The following is an 18,475-nucleotide window of genomic DNA, read 5'->3' on the forward strand; positions in this document are numbered from 1 at the left end:
CCCTGGCAAGGCGGAGAGCGCCCCCAGACTCCACCGCAGCTGGGCAAGCGAGCAGGACCGCTCCCAGCCGCACCACGAGCTGGCCGAGGAACTAAACCCAGCTACAAAGAAATAGCTTTATTGAGGAACTTGGTAGCCCCAGGCCGGGCTGGCGGGGGCAGGGGGCTGCCCCGCCATGTCAATTCCTCTTCCTGCCCTTCCCGACCGCCTTGGCGGGAGTGGCGACGGGCGCTGCAGACTGGTAGAGGGTGGAGGAGATCTTGTTGATGTAGTAGAGGCCAACCATGGAGAAGATGAGGCTGCAGGAAAGAAGAGAAGAGGTTGCTCAAGCGGCCGGCAGGCAGGAACGCGCCCGGGTGGAAACAACCCCTTCTCCTTTGATCCCCCCGCCCTGTTGTGCCCGATGCTGCCACCCTGGGGGTCCCTGGCAGCAGCCACAGTGGCACGATGGTACTGCCCACCCTCCGGGGCAGGCTCTGGGCTTACCAGGTGGTGACACAGACTCGGTGGATGAGGCCGGAGGCAAAGAGAGACAGCAAGAGGCAGGTGAGGACTGCGGGGGAAAAACAGGAGAGGTAAAAGATGGAGTCACACTGCCCCAAGACGTCAGCCTCAGAGGAGCAGGGGCGAGGGCCACAGTGGTGACACTGTGGGGACAGGGGGAACTGTCAGGATGGGCCCTTCCCCTGGGGCAGGGCTGGGACTCTTCGGCCCCACGGGCAGAGGAACACCCAGGGCAGGGCCACGCTGTGGGCCCTTCGTAACCCTGGCACAGCCAGCGCGTTCCCCCCCTTCCCACCCCCCTGCAGCACTTACTCTCGGGGAAGATCTTGGCCTGGAAGCCCTTGCCGAAGACGAGGTTTTCCAGGTTGTTGAAGGCCTGGACGGAGAGTTATGGGACAGAACGGGCCGCTGGTCCCGGTCCCCGCCAACCCCCTGGCCCCGCTCCCCACCACCCCTCAAGCCCTGGTCCCCGCCACCCCCCCAGCCCCACTCCCCGCCGCCCCAAAGGATACGGTGAGGGAGCAGAGGAAGAGCGCGGAGCCCAGCAGCCCGCCCTGGATGGTCAGCCACTCGGTGGAGGCCAGCTGCCGGCTGTACATCTGCATCCCGGCGAAGAGCAGCAGCGAGAGCAGCGAGGAGAGCGCCAGGGAGGTGCCCGTGCCTACGGCTGGGGCCCGGGCCCGCCTCAGCACGGCCACCGGCACCGCGCAGCCCGGGCCACCCCCCAGGCCCCGGCCTTCCCGCGGGCCCTGTGCCGCCCCGCAGCCCCCCGTGCCCCGGCCCCCGGCCCGCCCCTCATCCCCCCACGTCCCGGCCGCCCCCCCGGACCCCGGCCTCGGCCCCCGTTACCCATGGTGCCCCGCGGCGTCGCCCCCGGCCCCGTCCCGCCGCGCTGCGCAGGCGCCCTGCGGGAGGGACACGGCGGCAGGCGCGGCGGAGCGGCAGTGCGCATGCGCAGCCCCCCCCACCCCCCCCGCAGCGCTCCGGCGGGCTCGGGCGCCCCCTGGCGGCCGGGCTAGGCGTTGCAGGCCCCGCCGGCTCGCGCGCCCCCTGGCGGCGGGGAGAGGCGCCGCCGGCGGCCCGGGGGCGGAGGCGGGGACCCCCCTCCACACCCCCGGTCCCAACACCGGGCCTTCTCCCGGCGCCTCGCTCAGCCCGCCCGGGGGGACACCCCGGGCGCCGCACCCCGGGCCGCGCTGCCGTCTGCACGGCCTCGGCGGGGGGGGTCCGGGGGCGCGGCGGGAGCCTCCCGGTGCCGTCGCCCCCCCGCCGCCGCCGCCGCCGGGGCGGGTCCCGCCGAGCATGCGCGCCGCCGCCCCCCGCCCTCCCCTCGGCTCCGCCGCTCCCTGCAACAGACCGGGGCGTCCGCGGCCGCCGCTGCTGCTGCCGCCGCCTCCGCCGCGGGGACCGGCGCCGGGAGCGGGAGCGGGCGCGGAGCCATGGCCGAAGGCGAGGACCTGCAGACCTTCACCTCCATCATGGACGCACTCGTCCGCATCAGCGTGAGCGGCGGCGGCGGCGTGGAGGGGGGGCGCACCGCGGGGCAGCCGGGCCGGGCCGGGCTCCCCCGGTACCGGCGTCGCCATGGCAACGCGGCGGGCCCCGGCGGCGGGGGCGGGCGGGATGGCGTGGTTGCCCTTGGGCCGGGCAGGCCGCGGAGAGGCCTCGGACCCGCGCCGCGACCCACCGGGCCCGGGACCGCCGGGCGGCGATCCCCGGGGAAGGCCGGCACCGGCCCCCCCGCGCTGTGGGGCCGGGGCACGGGGAGAACCGGGAGCACCGGGGGCTGCCCGCACACCCGTGGGTGGGGGGCTCGGTCCCCATCTTGGCTCCGATGCTGGTGCCCGTACTGGTCCTGGTCCTGGCCCTGGTCCCGGTGCCGGTCCCAATCCTGGCGCTGGTGCCGGCCTCAGCCCTGATCCGCATCCTGATCCCAGCCCTGGTCCCCGTCCTGGTGCTGGTCCTGGTTCTGGCCCTGGTGCTGCTCCCAGCCCCAGTCCCCATCCCAGCGGCAGCCCTGGTCCCCATCCCGGTACTGCTCCCATGCTGGTCCTCATCCTGGCCCTGCTGCCGGTCCCAGGCCTGATCTCAGACTTGGTGCTGGCCCTGGCTCTTTTCCCAGTGCTGGTCCCGATCCTGGCCTGGTGCCGGCTCCAGCCCTAATTCCCATCCCAGTGGCAGCCTCGGTCCCCGTCCTGGTGCTGGTCCTGTTGGTCCTAATCCTGTCCTGTTTCTGGTCCCAGTGCTGGTCCCAATCCTGGCCCTGGTGCCGGTGCCAGCCCTGATTCCCATCCCAGTGGCAGCCTTGGTCCCCGTCCTGGTGCTGGTCGTAATTCTGGCCCTGATGCTGGTCCCAGCCCTGACCCCGGCCCCAGTCCCGGTCCCGTCGTGGCCCTGGTCCCGTCTGCGGCGGGTGACGCTCCCTGCTCTCTCCCCAGACCAGCATGAAGAACATGGAGCGGGAGCTGGTCTGCCCGGTGTGCAAGGAGATGTACAAGCAGCCGCTGGCCCTGCCCTGCGCGCACAACGTCTGCCACGTCTGTGCCAGCGAGGTGCTGCTGCAGCATGGCTACCTCTGCTGCGACCCCACCTCCGAGCCCTCCTCGCCCGCCGCCACCCCTGCCACCCGCAGCCCCCGCCTGGGACGCCGGGCTGTCCCCAAGCCCGACCGCCTCGACCGCCTCCTGAAATCAGGTGGGTCGGACGGAGGGGATGGGGAAAAGGTCCGGCGGGGTCCCCGCAGGAGGGCCGAGCGGCTCTGGCGTGCCGTGCCCCACCTGACGCCCTCCCTCCTACAGGCTTCGGCACCTACCCGGGGCGCAAGCGGGGCACCGTGCATCCCCAGACCGTCAGCTTCCCCTGCCCGGCCTGCCAGCGGGATGTAGACCTGGGTGAGCGGGGCTTGGGCAGCCTCTTCCGCAACCTGACGCTGGAGCGGGTGGTGGAGCGCTACCGCCAGACCATCAACATCAGTGCCGCCATCATGTGCCAGTTCTGCAAGCCCCCACAGCTGGAGGCCACCAAGGGCTGCACCGAGTGCAAGTCCAGCTTCTGCAACGAGTGCTTCAAGCTCTACCACCCCTGGGGCACCCAGAAAGCCCAGCACGAGCCCACGCCCCCCACCCTCACCTTCCGCCCCAAGGTACGGCCTCCCCCTCGGGCTCCTCCTTCCCTGCTCGGGATTTTGCGGGTGCCGGGGGGGGTGCACCCCGGAGCGGGGGACGGGCGCAGAGCCCCGCTGAGCTCCCCTGTGCCCGCGCAGGGGCTGATGTGCCCGGAGCACAAGGAGGAGGTGACTCACTACTGCAAGACCTGCCAGCGGCTGGTGTGCCAGCTCTGCCGCGTGCGCCGCACTCACACCAGCCACAAGATCACCCCGGTGCTCAGCGCCTACCAGGCCCTCAGGGTAGGGACCGCGGGGACCGCGCTCGGGGCGGGGGACGAGGCTCGGCGGGGAGGAATCGGGGCCACAGATGGGGCGCGCAGGTCGGGGACGCGGGGGTTGCCGGTGCTTCGCCTCACCTCCTTCCCTGCAGGAGAAGCTGACGAAGAGCCTCGCCTACATCCTGAGCAGCCAGGACACGGTGCAGACCCAGATTGCTGAGCTGGAGGAGACGGTGAAGCACACAGAGGTGAGGGCGGAAGGCGTCTGCCTGTCCCTGAGCTGTCCCTTGGCAGGGGGGTGGCACTGCCAGGCGGGTCCCCTCGCTGCCCCCGACGCTGACCCGTCTGTGCCGGGCAGGTGAACGGCTCGCAGGCCAAGGAGGAGGTGTCACAGCTGATCCAGGGGCTGTGCGCCATGCTGGAGGAGAAGCGGGCCACCCTGCTGCAGGCCATCGAGGAGTGCCAGCAGGAGCGGCTGGCCAGCCTGCACGGCCAGATCCAGGAGCACCAGGCCATGCTGGAGAACTCAGGCATGGTGGGCTACGCCCAGGAGGTGCTGAAGGAGACCGACCACCCCTGCTTCGTCCAGGCCGCCAAGCAGCTGCACAACAGGTACCGGGGACACTCATGGGCACGGGGCTGACAGCCAGGGGGGTCACGGCCCTCCGGTGCCAAAGGCGGTCGTCGCGTGTGTTGTGGTTTGAGAGACCCGCCACGATTTATTATCGTTTAGGCAGTTATTCTGTCACCCAATGACCCCTCCCCACCTGGGAAGGAGAAATGGGGAAAAAACAAGGAAACGCAAATGTTGAAATATAAATAGGTTCAATAGGATAAGGCTAAACAATTAACAATAACACTGAAGAACCAGCGTTGATCCCGATACCAGTATAAAACACCCCAGGACTCTGCCCAGCCCATTCCCCCAGCAGGAAGCCGCGCACTCCCAGCAGGGACAGCCAACGTGGGCCACGGCGAGCGCTGCGGCTTCGGGAGGAAGGGAAGGGCTCAGGGCTCCGGCACCGGGGCGAGGAGTGCTCAGAGGGAGAACTCCTCAGCAAACTTCCTAATTTCTACGGAACGTGCCGTTCACGGTGTGAAATAACCCTGTTGGCAGCTTGGGGCAAGTGCCGGGGTCTCGCTCCTCCTCGTCCCCGCACCTGGGGAGCTCGAAAACGCTGAGACCTTGAATCCCAGATGGCACAGCTGGCTCTAAAGTAAATATTTTCACAAATTCAGCCACTAGAGTTTTCTAAAAGTGCAGTTTTCCCAAGCGTTAGGAGTTAGTCCTGTGTCGCTCAAACCAGGACAGCGTACCACCCTGACACCCCTGCTGTCCTGTGCCGCAGGATCCTCAGGGCCACCGACTCGCTGCAGAGCTTCCGTCCTGCGGCCACGGCCTCTTTCAGCCACTTCCAGCTGGACGTCAGCAGGGAGCTGAAGCTGCTCACTGAACTGGCCTTCATCCGAGGTAAAGGCAGCAGCGCCCGGGCGCCGGCTGTGCCCCGTGCAGAGGCGCAGCCCCCGCGGGCAGAACGGCTCCCTGCCCGCCTCGGAGCCGGAGCCGAGCTCGGGTGCTCGCGGATCTGCCGGTCCCCCTTCCCCGTCAGGGACGGCCCCCCGCCCCAGCAGCCCCCCCAAAAGCGATCCCTGCCCTGCCCTGTGCCAGGGCGTCCGGGCCAGCGGGCAGGACAGGCAGGGCCACGGTGCCAGGTAAGGGCAGCAGGAGCGGCGGAGGGTGAGTACGGAGCGGAGGCTGCCCCGCTGCAGGGCAGGCGCTTCCCCGCAGGGCAGGAGCCGCGTGGCCCTGCCGGACCCGCTGGCAACACTTTTCAGACCTGCTTCTACCTCTCTTTGTTTATAGGCTGCGGCCGCTGCTGAGTCGTCACCGAAGTAACTGAGGCAAGTCACATCCCTGCCCCAGAGCCGGCCCCGCTCTCTCTGTCCCATCCCGCCATCCCTGCTCCCGCCCTGGCCCCGCTCCGACGCCATCCTCCATCCCCATCCTGCCCGCGGGCGGTGCCTCTGCCCCCTCTCCATCTGCTGCCGCTCCTCCTGCCTTCCCATCCCGCTCTGCGCCCCATCTCCGTCCCCCTCCGCGCCCCATTTCCGTGGCCCTCTCGCCCCATCTCCGTCCCCTTCTGCGCCCCATCTCCATCCTCCTCCTTGCCCCATTTCTGTCCCCATCCTCACCCCATTACCCCATCTCCGTCCCCCTCCGTGCCCCATCTCCGCATCCCATCTCCGTGCCCCATCTCCGTCCACCTCTCGCTCCATCTCCATCCCCTTCCATGCTCCATTTCCATCCCCTTCCATGGCCCATTTCCGTCCCCTTCCGTGCCCCATTTCCGTCCCCTTCCGTGCCCCATTTCCGTCCCCTCCCTCGCCCCATTTCCGTCCCCCTTTTGCCCCATTTCCATCCCCCTTTCTCGCCGCATTTCTGTCCCCTTACCCACCCCGTTTCTGTCCGCCTCTCACCCCGTTTCCACCCCCCTCCTTGCCCCACTTCCTCCTGCCATCCCCTCATTTCTCCGCCTCTCCTTCCCACTGCGCCGCTGGCATCTTCACACCACCATCCCCATCCCCTCCCCTCCTCCTCTCCTGCTGCCTCCATCCTCTCTCTTTCTCTCTCTCTCTCTCTCCTCCCTCCCCGACTTGCACTCAGCCTGTCTGGTCCCTGGAGCCCCACAGCAGCGAGCTCCTCTGTCTCCCCGACTCTCGCTCTCCTCCGGTGCCTACACACGGTCTCCGCAGTCAGATCCCCCTAGACTCCTGCTGGTTGTGCGTCCGTGCGTCCGTCCGGAATGCCCCTTCCCTGCGTCTGGCCGCCTCCCCGCCTGCCGGGGGGGGGGATGCTGCCTGATGCCCGCCGGTGCCTCTCCCCGCAGCGCCCGAGGCCCCCGTCATCGACACGCAGCGCACCTACGCCTACGACCAGATCTTCCTGTGCTGGCGGCTGCCGCAGCACTCGCCGCCCGCCTGGCACTACACGGTGGAGTACCGCAAGACGGACGCCAAGGCCAAGGGGCTGAAGCTGTGGCAGCGGCGGGAGGAGGTGCGCGGCACCAGCGCCCTCGTGGAGTACCTGGACACCGACAGCGTCTACGTGCTCCGGGTGAAGGGCTGCAACAAGGCGGGCTTCGGGGAGTACAGCGAAGACATCTACCTGCACACGCCGCCCGCCCCAGGTGAGGGGTGCCAGGGGCTCGGAGCACCGGTCCGGGGGCTCGGAGGACCCCGCCGTCTGCTCGCGCCGTCCTTCTCGCCTGCTGTTATGGTTTTTGAAACCCATAACGATTTATTGTCGTTTAGGCAGTTATTCTGTCACCCGATGACCCCTCCCCACCTGGGAAGGGGAATTGGGGAACACAAGGAAACGCGAGGGCTGAAATACAAATAGATTTAGTAGAATAAGACTAAATAATTAACAATAATAACGCTAAAGAACCAGCATTGATCCCGCTACCAGTATAAAACACCCCAGGACTCTGCCCAGCCCATTCCCTCAGCAGGAAGCTGTGCACTCCCAGCAGGGACAGCCAACGTGGGCCACGGCGAGCGCTGCGGCTTCGGGAGGAAGGGAAGGGCTCAGGGCTCCGGCACCGGGGCGAGGAGTGCTCAGAGGGAGAACTCCTCAGCAAACTTCCTAATTTCTACGGAACGTGCCGTTCACGGTGTGAAATAACCCTGTTGGCAGCTTGGGGCAAGTGCCCGGGTCTCGCTCCTCCTCGTCCCCGCACCTGGGGAGCTCGAAAACACCGAGACCTTGAAACCCGCACCCCAGAGCTGGCTCTAAAGTAAATATTTTCACAGATTCAGCCACTAGAGTCTTCTAAAAGTGCAGTTTCCCCAAGCATTAGAAGAGAAATTAGTCCTGTGTCGCTCAAACCAGGGCACCCACCCTCCTCTCCTCCTCCCTCCAGTCCTCAACTTCTTCCTGGACAACCGCTGGGGCTTCAACCGGGACCGGCTGGCCATCAGCAAGGACCAGCGCGCCGTGCGCAGCGTCCCCGGCATCCCCATGCTCTTCGCCGCCGAGCGCCTGATGACCAGCTGCCACCTCTCCATCGACCTGGTCATCGGCGACGTGGCCATCACGCAGGGCAAGAGCTACTGGGCCTGCTGCGTGGACCCCAGCTCCTACCTGGTCAAGGTGGGCGTGGGGCTGGAGAGCAAGCTGCAGGAGTGGTTCCAGGTGCCGCAGGACGTGGTGAGCCCCAGGTGAGCAGCGGGCTCGGTGGGCGCGGGGCCGGGGGGGGGGTCTTCTGCCTGTTCCTGCCTCCCCACCGAGCCCCAGCCGTTCCCTCGCGTCTCCCTGCCCCGCGGGACTCACCCGTCGTCCCCCCCGCCGCAGGTACGACCCTGACAGCGGCCACGACAGCGGGGCGGAGGACACGACGGTGGAGGCCCCCCCGCCCTACGCCTTCCTCACCATCGGCATGGGCAAGATCTTGCTCTCGCACGGGTCGGCGCTCACCTCTCGCGACCCCAACGGCTGCACCATGCCCTTGCCCCCGCGCATCGGCATCTGCCTGGACTACGAGCAGGGCAAGGTGAGCTTCTACGACGCCGTCTCCTTCCGCGAGCTCTGGGAGTGCGGCGTGGACTGCTCGGGGCCCGTCTGCCCTGCCTTCTGCTTCATCGGAGGGGGTGCCCTGCATCTCCAGGAGCTGGTGGCCAACAAGCAGGAGCGTAAAGTGACCATCGGGGGCTTCGCAAAGCTGGACTGAGCCGTGCCCGTGCTCCCCACGCATGCGCTGGCTGTGACCCCCCATTGCCCAGGGAGCTCCGGGGCCTGGGGGGGGACAGGGGTGAGCAGGGAGCAGAGCACAGCGAGGGCAGCCCCGGCCCTGTTGCCGGCCGGGAGCAGGCCGGGCGTTTGTTTCGTGGCATGGGGGTGGACGGGGACAGCTCTGCCGTCCCTTCCTGTCCCCATCCGCCTGCCCCTTTCCTCGGCTTGGCTCGGGGCCGCGGGCAGGGCTGGGCAGAGGGTCAGCCCGAGAGATGGAGCAGGGAGGGGGTGCGAGCGGGACGTGGGGCTGTGTGGGGAGGGGGGTGACGAGCGACGGTGGGGGGGGGAGCGGCTGGGTGCCGGCTGGGGTGGGGGAGGCAGCTGGGTTTGGGGAGAGAGGGCGGGGGGAGGCTGGGCTGGAACGAGGTGTGAAGACTTTTTTTTAAAACGGCTCATTTTCAACGTGGCTCGCCCAGCCGCAGCACCGCGGCCGGGCACAACCGCCGCGGCCGGGCACCGCCGCCACCGCGTGCCTCCCGCGGGCTGCCAGGCTGCGGGTCCTCGGTGTCCCCGCTGTCCCCTAGGGCTGCGGAGCACTGCTGGCGGCTCTGCCCTGTCCCCGGGGGAGCCACGGGCTCGGCCAGCCCTGCCCGTACTCCGGCGGGGGGACACGCCAGGCCGCCGTGACACCACTCGGTGCCAAACCACACGCTGCCGGGGTGGCCGCAGGGTCGGCATCCCACCCGGCCGGGGGCTACACGGGGCCACCATCCACTGCAGGGGGCCGGTGCCAGCGGTCCCACACCGGGATCCGTCCGAGCTGCTGTAGTTTCTCCTGGGTTCCGTTAACATTTGCTGTATTTTCATGGTTTCCTACAATAAACTGCAATGCCAGACTCCTCTGGAGCCCTGCGGGGAGGGCTGGCGGGGGGGGCTGCAGGGGGCTGGCCGCCCCCGGGGCTGGGCTGTCCCTCGGGCCGTGCCAGCGGGGCCCGATCCTGCCCGGGCAGTGCTGACGTGTCCGGTCCCTGCCCACGCTCTGCCCAGACACGTGGCTGCTGCCACCCCATCCTCAGGTGTTGGGGGGCCCCCGGACCATCTCCTCGCTGGGCCAAGAGAAGACCCCTATAGCATCAATGGGGGGGTCCAGCTTGGGCGTCAGCTGGGCACCAGGACATCCTTGTGGGGTGGGTAATGGGGAATGGACACCCCCCCCAACCCGGCTCCCCCCAGCCTGGCTCCCCCCATCCCATGGGGAGCAGTGTGGCAGGTGGAGGACCCCCATGTGGGGCTGGGATCCCCCCCCCGCCCAGAGCTGGCACCTGTCCCCATGGAACGCCGCCCCCCCCACACTTCACAGCCCGTGGGGCCGCCGTGGCCGGCGAACAGGTGGCTCTTTGTGGGGCCCAGCCCAGGCGCCAGTTTCGATTCCTGCAGGCCCTGCCCAGGGCTGGGGGGGGACCGGGAGGGGGGCACACACCGCCCTGCCCAGCCCCAGGCGGCAGCAGCCCCACGCACCCCCCCCGCACTCCGGCGGGCCCTGCCCTGGGCACACAAACCCATCCCCAGCTGGCAGCAGGTTCACGGGGGGGACACACAAGCCAGAGGTGACTCAATGCTGATTTGGCTTCCCCCCCCCTTCCTCCTGGCATACGAGGGCAGGATCTGGCACCTTATGTCCCATGTCCCTGTCCCCCCCCCGGTGTTGTCCTGCTGTTCACGTGCACGCAAAGACCCCCCCAAAGCCCACCCTGCGCCAAACCGCCCAGCTCCCTGCCCCGGTCTCCCCCCCTCTGGGGCGCACCCTGTCCCCACGGCCCCCATCCCCACAGCTGCCTGTCCCCATTGCACCCCATCCCCGCAGCCCCCCGTCCCCGCAGCCCCCCGCCTGCCGGGCTGGAAGGCTGCTGGGTTTCGCCGTTGCTGTTGGCAACTCTGGCTATCGGCGAGGCACACGGAAAACCAAAAGCAGCGGAGACCCCCCCACCCCCGGCTGCACCCACCACCATCCTCGGGGCTCGTGTCGCCCCGCTCTTGCTGGGCAGACACCGCTCCCTTGCCCCAGAGCCCCCCCAGCCCCTCGCCTGCACCCCAGCGTGGCCCAGGTGCCTCCCTGGCACATGGCCAGGTCCCCGGGCACCTGGCACAGCCGCGTCCCCCACCCGGAGCCCACGTGCCGAGGTGGCCACCAGCCACATGCCACCGGGCTGGTCCCAGGGGTTGGTTCCTGGTGAAGCCGCTGGCCCCGTGCCTGGGCGCACAAGGGGTTTCTTTGGGGAAGGTTTGTTTCCTTGTTTTTCTGGCTTTTCAGAGGCTGTCAAACCCTCCCAGCCCTCAGTGTGGGCCCAGCCCAGACCCCCCCCGCCCAGCGCACGGCCATCCCGAAGGCTTGCGCCCCGGCACACGGCCCCGTGCTGCACTTGCCAGGTCTGGTTTCAGTCCCCAGCCCCGCCGGGGCCACCCTGCTGCCCCCTGGCACGGCCCACAGCCCTGTCCCGCTCCCCCCGCCGTCCCCAAATCTGTCTCGGGGCTCCCCCGGGGCTTGGGGGATGCCAAGCCTGGAGCAGGCAGGGGAGCGGGAGCGGGCACGCCAGCCATGCACGTACAGCCGTCACCGGGCTCGCCCCATCATTTTATGGGCCCGTCGTCACCTCTGCCTGCCGCTGGCGCAGCCGCGGGATAACCGGTTGTGTCAAACGAGACGTGTTTGCTCATGAGACGGAAACCGAGAGTGCGGGATGTGGGCGAGAGGTGTCCCAGCGGGACACGGTCACACCTAGTGGGGGGGGGGACACAGGGGACGGGGACACCGCCCGTGCCCAGCCAACCGGGGGGTGCAGTGACAGCGAGCCAGAAACAACCCCAGCACGAGCCCCACATCTGCCCGGCCCCACAAACGAGAGCGGTGTCGTCCCCCCGCCACCCCGAGCCGAGCTCACCCGGGTGCGTGACGGCCACGCCGGGGACGTCCCACCAGCCGCCGGGCTGGAAGGCAATCACCCCACCGCGGAGGCACCCGCTGTGCCCGGGCTCGCCGCAGCCCCGCGGGACACGGCACCCGGCTGCACCCATCCTTTTATTGCGAAATTGCGATAAATATACCACGGCCCCCACCACCCCACTTCCCTGCCGAGCCGAGCCCAGCGCCAACACCCCAGATTTATATTTATATAAAATAACACCACAAAAAGAGCAATTGAACCCCCAGGGGCGAGTGGGGAGGGGGGGGGCGAGCGCAGCAGCCCCCTTCCCCCATGGCAGGGGGTGCACGGCCAAGCGAGCGCGGGGGCCGGGGGGTGCGGGGGACCCTCCCTTCCCACCCCGAATCTTTTTGTTCATCCAGTTCTGTCATGCGCGCGAATTCGGCCGCTCCAGAACCATCCGGCTCCCGCTGCCCGCGGCGAGGGGCCGAGCAGCACCCGGGGAGGGGGGGAAACGCCCGGGGCCGGTGCTGCTCCCCCCTGGGAGCAGGGGGGGGCTGCGGCCGCCCCCTCCCCTCGGCAGCTGCCCTCCGTCCCGGCGCGTTCCTCAGAGGTTGTCGGAGGTGGTGGCGGGGTTGGTGTAGGTGAAGGTGCCGGCCCCCCCGCCATTGCTACCGGCCACCTGGGGAGGGAGCGGGGTGAGGGGGGGTGAGGGGGGGCGTCAGATCCGGGCTGAGCCCCCTCCTCAGCCCCCGACCCGGGGCACCCTCCCCCGGTGCTTGGCCACAAAGCGCATCCCTCCCCCCCTGCGCGGTGGGCAGCCGCCCTGGCCACAGGCACCGTGGGCACCCGGAGCCCCCATGGGCACCCAGAGCTCCCCCCCAGGCACCCAGAGCCCCCCCCCCGGGTACAGGAGCTGGCAGAGGAGGCGAAGCGGCCCCGGCCGTGTTCCCCTCCCGCGCGATAAGCCTGCCCAGCAAGAGCAAAGGTAAATATTTACCCAGGCCCCTGGTATTTGAACAGGACGAGCGGCTCGCACGGAGCCAAGCAGCTGGATACGGCCCCTGCCCGCAGCGCCGGCACACGGGGGAGCACCGCGGCACGGGACATCCCCCCCCGCCCCGAAATCCCACAACGCTTGGGGGTAGAGCTGTGCCCTTGGGTTTCAGAGCCGCTGCCAGGGATACGGGGTGCAGGATACGGGGAGCAGGACGCGGGGCGCGGGACGTGGGGCGCGGGATATGGGAAGCAGCCCCCTGCCACCCCTGTACCACCCCGGCCCTGTCCCCAGCCCCGCTCCCCATCCATGGCAGAAGGATGCCCCGACTCCGGCAGATGCCAGGGTCCAGGCAGGACATGGCGGAGCCCGAGCAGGGGCAGCGCAGGCAGGCAGGGACCCCCCCACTGCCCACCACCAGGCATGGGGGGCAGCCGCCCAAGGTCGCGGGGAGCTCCCCAGAGCCGGGCTGGGTCTGCCAGTGCCGGTCGCGCGCCCAGCGCCGCTGCTCCATCCAGGCGTGAAAGTTAGGCTCGTGTCCCAGCCGGGAGGGGACTGGCATGGGGCGGGCTCCCAGGGCCACCGGCTCCGTTAGCCATTAACTCAGCGGTCAAGGGACCTGCCCAGCCACCCGCCTGCACCAAAAATCCCCTTCCCCAGCACCGCCCCAGCCCACGGCGGCCGCGACGCCGGGCGTGAGTGGCCCCGGGGACGATGGCGGTCGGCTCTCACCTGGCTGTAGGGGTTGGGCTTGCTGTTGGGTGACACGTAGCGGCCGTGGCTCTGGTACGGTGCGTACTCGGCCATGGGGTGGTAGGAATCCTTTGTGCTGAGCAGGTCCAGCTTCCCTCGGCTTTTCCGGCGGCAGGTGCAGGTGGTCTGGGGGGGAGAGGGAAGGGGTCAGGGACCATGAAGGGATGGGGACGGGGACAGGGGACCCACCAGCAGAAGGCAGGTGAGGACAGGGATGGGGGACGCACCATCAGGAAGCAGGTGAGGATGTTCAGCAGCAGCAGGATGCAGACCAGGACCAGCAGAGCAATGGCCCAATCCGGGACTGCAGGCACCGGCGCTGGGGACGTCACCTCCTCGGTGCCTGAAAGAGGACCAGAGCCGTCCGTGTCTGCGCCGCTGGGCAGAGCCGTGGGGCTGGGGGCCGGGGGGGGGACAAACAGCCCTGAGAGACTCCCAGGATGGGGCGCGAGGGGACGAGCCCTCCTCCACGGCATCCAGTTGGTCTTCCCAGTGCCATCCGCCACGGGCGCTGGGAAACTGCATCGGCTCCGCTGGCTGCAAGCCCTGAGCCTGTCCCACAGGGAAACCCGTGTGTGTGTCCCCCACACAACCAAGGCGATTCCCTGCCCCGGCCAGGATGGGGCAGCGCTTGCGGAGCTCCCCCCGAACACCCCCGCGGGGCTCCGTCCCCCCGTGCACCCCCAGCCCCCAGCTCCTGCTCACTCTGGATGTCGGCCAGCTGCAGGCCCATGATGAAGCCGTCCTGGTCCACGCTCCTCCTCAGCTGCTGCCCAGCGGCGGCGCTGGTGACGGTGTCATTGCCGGGCCCAAAGATGAGGGTGGACTGCACCTCCACCGAGCCTTGGCTGCCCGCGAGAGGAGGTGTCAGCGCCCGGACGGCCGCCCCCTCCACCGCGAGGGGCTCCGCGCCGGGACGCAGGACACGCGCTGCCCAGCTCACCTGAACTGGAGCTCGCTGCATCCCTTGTAGGTCTGCCCACCCACGCAGCTCGCGCAGCCAAAGACGTGTTCGTACTGGAACAAAGCACGGGGGTGACGGCCACCTCCCCGCCAGACACCCCCTCCCTCCTGTCCCCTCGCGGGACCGGCCAGGGCTGCTGGAGCCTGCGGCGGAGCAGGTGCTCGGGGTGCCTTTACGGGGAGCCCTGATGGGAGGCGGCTCCTTCCCAGCACGGACTGGGGGGGGTCTTTGCTCGCCCGGGGCTGGGACTCACCATGGTCAAGACCGCGTTGCTCAGGTTCCTGTACTCCTTGGAGGTGGGGTCGCGCAGGCTCTCGTTGAAGCTCCTGTTGAGGATGCGGAAGGAGAGCAGGACGCGGAGGAGCAGCTGGACCCCGGTGGGAAGCGGGGCTGGGGGTTTGCTGGAGCTGGGACCCCTGCTACTGGCCGGCACAGCCGTGGAGGGCTGCCCGGGAGCTGGGCTGCCCTGGCTGGTGACAGAGGTTTCCCGCGTGGGGACGACCCAAGGGCTGCTGGTCCCGTTGCCTGTGGCGCTGGAGATGGGGATCGCGGTGCCAGCGCCCGCGGTGGGGGTGGGAGCCGCAGAGCTGCTGTTGGTCGTGTTGGTGCCGACGGGGGTGATCCAGTTGCTGCCGTTCGTGGTGGCATTGGCGTGGGAGATGATGGCGGTGCTCGAGATGGGCACCGCGGTGCTCTCGGCTGTGGCATTGCCTGCGGAGCTGTTGCCGGGCTGGGAGTTTGTGGTGTTGGTGGCGGGGGTGAAGACTGTGGTGTGGGAGGAGATGGAGGTTCGGTTCCTGTTGCCCACTGTGGTTTTGGAGATCGTGACGTTGGGAGTGGTGATCGTGGGGATGGCGGTCGTCTCCACGGTTGTCTCCGCAGTGGTCGTGTCAGTGGTGGTCGTCTCTGTGGTGGTTGTTTCAGTTGTGGTTGTCTCCACGGTGGTCTCACTCGTGGCCATGTCACAGTTACCTAGAGGAAACCCCAGGAGTCAGCGGCTGGGACCGCAGCACCGGTTTGGGAGGGTCTTGGACACCCCCCCGGGCCACAAGGCACCGTGAAGCACTGGGACCTCCAGGAGCCGACCATCAGCAGCTCCCGATGCCCACGAGGACAAGCCCTCCAGGAACATCCCACAGCTGGGGCTTGTGCTGGGCACACGTGGCACCACTGAGGTGGCTGGCACCGGCGCCGTGCCTAGCCCTGCAGGATCCCCTCTGCTCCTGAGGGGACGCGGCCATGCTGGGGGGGCTGGGACGCAGCCCCTCCACCCAGATAAACCCCTCTTTGCTGCAGGTCGCTGGGCTGGGGGGTGGGTGCCAACCATGCCCCCCACCCCGGACCCGCACGGCCTGGCTGCCGGCCAGCGCGGGCAGCTCCCGGGCGGTTTCCCAGCGGGTGCCGCAGGAGCCGGCGGCACTGGAGGAGAGCCCGGGGTCCGGACGGCTCACCGGGACACACCTGCATACCAGCCCGCGAGTCTGCTCCGGCTGGCCCCGGCACAGCCCGGCCGATCCTTTCGGACACGGCTAAGAGGAGCCGCGGCCACAGCAAGGTCCCCAGGTCCTGGATTTGCTGGGGACAACCAGACCTGGGGTGCTGCACCCCGGGGCCAGGCCAGGAGAGATGGCCATTTCCCTGCTGCCGGGGTGCTGAGGGCCACCGGCTCTGGCACCCCCCCGGCCCCCGCTCAGAAAGCAGCCCAGGGGACCCCGCTCCCGTCCCCTGCCCCGTTAACTCCCCGCTTGCCCGGGTCCCAGGCCGGCTCCCTCCAGCTCGGGGTCCCATCGGCCCCAGCCCCTCACCTGCGCCCAGCAGCAGCAGCAGCAGGAGGGCGGTGAACGCCATGGGGCTCATCCCGGGGGGGGCCCAGTGCCTCTCGGGGTTCTGTGGCGCTGCTCTCCCGTTAGCCGGCGGCGCGCTCTGCGATCCCGGGATCAGGAACCGGTGGCTTGGCAGCGGTGGGAGCTTTATAGAGCACCTGGAGCAGGTGGGGAGGCCCCACCCCGCCGCCGGCCCCGGGGAAGGGGGGGTCCCTCCGCCCTGCTTGGCGCAGGGCACCGGCACGCCGCCCTGCCGATGGGGCCCCCAGGGCATCCTCCCCTGGGGCCGGGTCCCCCATGGTCCCCCGGCTTGGGGGGACACTGCCAGCGGCGTCCTCGTGCTGCGGGTGGACGCGGCCACGGGGAGGGGCACAGGGAAGGGGCAGTGGCCAGGGGTCCCCGGGCAGAGGTGGGGGGCAGCGTCTGCCCAGCGCTGTGGGCTGAGCCATGGCCCCCAAGACGTGGTGGGGAGCACAGGGGGACAGAACCCCCCAGCCCCTCGCTCGAGGCTGGGGAGGGGGCGGGGGGGGCTCATTCTCTGGCTCAGCGCGGGGTTAATCATTACCGGCCACTGCCTCGCCCAACGCTCAAATAAACACTGGTGATCCCCCCGCCCCAAATGATTACGCAGGTGGGGCCCAGGGCCCCACAAAATCCCAGTACCTGCCAGCAACCTCCCCGCCAGGTCCCAGGGCCCCCGCCCCAAGCGCCAGGGCCCCAGTGGGCACAGGACCCCCTTCCCAGTCAGGACGCGGCCCCCCAGCCCAGGCTGATGCCCAGTGCCAAGCCGGATGCCGATGCCCCACCCCAGAGATACCGGGTGCCCCCATCCTCCCCGGTGACACGTGCTCCTGGCACCGCCGGGTCACACCGGCCTTTCTGGTCCCTGCCTGTCCCTGCCCTGCCGGAGAGCCCCAATTCCCAGGAAGCGCCCCTACTCCCGGGGAGGGCTTGGCTGGGACCCCCACGCCCGGCGTCCTGCCCAGCCCTGCGTGCAGCCGAACCCCCCCCCCTGGGTTCCGAGGCATCGGAGCAAAGGGAGCAGAGAGTGGGGGGACCCTCCGCACCGCGGTGACAGGGATGGGCGTCAGCGGGGTGCGATGGCACCAGCTTCACCCAGTTCCCCCCGAAAGGGCCCGCGGCCTCGGTGCCAGGCAGGGAACGGGCAGCCAGATTGGGGTGGGGGTAGTGGTGTCACGGCCCCCCCCCCGAAACCCCTCAGCTGTGGGGACGGGCAGCTCCCCCAGGGTGCTGCTGACCCCCACTGCCCCGGCCCTCCCGCACCCGCCACCATCTGCCCTTTGTGCCGACCCGGGGCGGCGCCGGGGGGGCCGGGAACACGTCCCCGTCGTCCCACCCCCCCCGCCCCCAGCCCGCAATTTAAGGTCTGCAACATCCCGCTTAGCGGAAAACCGCTGCGGGGTCGGGGGGGGGAAGGGGCCGGACATGCGGCGCCGCGTCCCCGTCCCCTGCGGCCGCCCCCGGCGCCCGCGCTCCCACCCCGCCCGCGGCGACAGCCCCCGGTGCCCCGCACCGGCCGTGCCCGGCGCCCGCGCGGGGGGCTGGGGGGGGGTCCGGGGCCCCTCCCGGTGGCCGTTGAGCTGCGGCGCCCCCTGGCGGATGCGGCCGCGCCAAGCGCTCGCCCCGCGCCCCGGGCGGCACCGGGAAGGGCACCGGGAGCGGGGCCCCGCTGATGCCCCTCGGAGCCGGAGAGGGGGACGAGCCCCGCCCCGCTGTTCTTCCCCGCCCCGCCGCCCCCGGGTCGGTGGGGACGGGACGCGCTCGGTACCGACTCCGGCGCTGCCGCGATGTCCCGGCCACCGCCGGGACGGGAACGGGCAGCGGACAACGCTCGCCCGGCCACCGGCTGCCGGTGGAACGGCCCCGCGGCCGCCGCGTTGCCCTTTTAAGAGGGGGGCCCGGGCCGCCGCGCCCATTGTCGCCGCCGCCGCGGGGCGGGGGGGGGGGAGAGCCGGGCCGGTGCCGGTGCCGGGGCGGGGCGGGGCTGGGGGGGGGGGGAAAGGGGGGGGGCACATTCCGCCGCGTTGCCGGGCCACCCGTCGCCATGGCGACCGGGCACTGCCGCCGGGGCTCGGCGCGCGCCGCGCAGTTCCCACGGAGCGGCCCGAGCGGCGGCGGCGGCGGCGGCGGCTCCGGTCCCTCCGGGGCGGCGGGAGGGACGGGATGCGGTGCAGTGTTGTGCTCTCGCCTACCAATATTGCACTCGTCCCGGCCTCCCGCCGCCGCGGGCTCCGCCGGTGCCACCGGCCGGGTACCCCCCCCCCCCCACGCCCCCGCCACGACCACCGGGAGGACGGCGAGGGACGGAGCCGGGAGCATCGGGAGGGGCGGGGTGGGGGGTGGGCAACGCCCGCTCGGGGCACCGGGACCCCCGCA

At 70.0% G+C, this 18,475-nt stretch overlaps 3 protein-coding genes across 3 annotated transcripts; 1 reads left to right on the forward strand and 2 right to left on the reverse strand.

The window, feature by feature from the left end:
- Positions 1-102: 102 nt before the first annotated feature.
- On the reverse strand, positions 103-1,485 carry KRTCAP2 (keratinocyte associated protein 2). The gene is made up of 5 exons (XM_074566481.1): positions 1,354-1,485; positions 1,017-1,171; positions 817-880; positions 487-553; positions 103-299 (listed from the first exon to the last, which is right to left on the reverse strand). Exons 1-5 carry the CDS (start codon positions 1,454-1,456, stop codon positions 179-181), a joined length of 510 nt encoding a protein of 169 aa, XP_074422582.1. The 5' UTR covers positions 1,457-1,485; the 3' UTR covers positions 103-178.
- Positions 1,486-1,578: 93 nt separating this feature from the next.
- On the forward strand, positions 1,579-9,516 carry TRIM46 (tripartite motif containing 46). The gene is made up of 10 exons (XM_074566480.1): positions 1,579-2,006; positions 2,943-3,198; positions 3,303-3,646; positions 3,767-3,910; positions 4,041-4,136; positions 4,247-4,500; positions 5,238-5,359; positions 6,777-7,076; positions 7,812-8,109; positions 8,243-9,516. The coding sequence occupies exons 1-10, from the start codon at positions 1,944-1,946 to the stop codon at positions 8,616-8,618; spliced, it is 2,253 nt and encodes a 750-aa protein (XP_074422581.1). The 5' UTR covers positions 1,579-1,943; the 3' UTR covers positions 8,619-9,516.
- Positions 9,517-11,684: 2,168 nt separating this feature from the next.
- MUC1 (mucin 1, cell surface associated) lies at positions 11,685-16,255 on the reverse strand. Its single transcript, XM_074566425.1, has 7 exons — positions 16,061-16,255; positions 14,509-15,227; positions 14,235-14,308; positions 13,997-14,139; positions 13,519-13,634; positions 13,271-13,417; positions 11,685-12,223 (listed from the first exon to the last, which is right to left on the reverse strand). Exons 1-7 carry the CDS (start codon positions 16,110-16,112, stop codon positions 12,149-12,151), a joined length of 1,326 nt encoding a protein of 441 aa, XP_074422526.1. The 5' UTR covers positions 16,113-16,255; the 3' UTR covers positions 11,685-12,148.
- Between the last annotated feature and the right edge of the window lie 2,220 nt (positions 16,256-18,475).

The sequence above is a fragment of the Larus michahellis genome, chromosome 24 (genome assembly GCF_964199755.1).
Source record: "Larus michahellis chromosome 24, bLarMic1.1, whole genome shotgun sequence".
NCBI lineage: Eukaryota > Metazoa > Chordata > Aves > Charadriiformes > Laridae > Larus > Larus michahellis.

Coding starts and splice junctions, on each gene's coding strand:
- TRIM46 (XM_074566480.1), top strand. CDS start 1,944: ATGGCCGAAGGCGAGGACCTGCAGACCTTCACCTCCATCATGGACGCA. Junction 3,199..3,302: donor CGACCGCCTCCTGAAATCAG/GTGGGTCGGACG, acceptor TCCCTCCTACAG/GCTTCGGCACCTACCCGGGG. Junction 3,647..3,766: donor CCCTCACCTTCCGCCCCAAG/GTACGGCCTCCC, acceptor GTGCCCGCGCAG/GGGCTGATGTGCCCGGAGCA.
- KRTCAP2 (XM_074566481.1), bottom strand. CDS start 1,456: ATGCGCACTGCCGCTCCGCCGCGCCTGCCGCCGTGTCCCTCCCGCAGG. Junction 881..1,016: donor TCTTCCTCTGCTCCCTCACC/GTATCCTTTGGG, acceptor CTCTCCGTCCAG/GCCTTCAACAACCTGGAAAA. Junction 300..486: donor CGAGTCTGTGTCACCACCTG/GTAAGCCCAGAG, acceptor TCTTTCCTGCAG/CCTCATCTTCTCCATGGTTG.
- MUC1 (XM_074566425.1), bottom strand. CDS start 16,112: ATGAGCCCCATGGCGTTCACCGCCCTCCTGCTGCTGCTGCTGCTGGGC. Junction 13,635..13,996: donor GCAGCTGGCCGACATCCAGA/GTGAGCAGGAGC, acceptor GTCCTCTTTCAG/GCACCGAGGAGGTGACGTCC. Junction 13,418..13,518: donor TCCTCACCTGCTTCCTGATG/GTGCGTCCCCCA, acceptor TCTCCCCCCCAG/ACCACCTGCACCTGCCGCCG.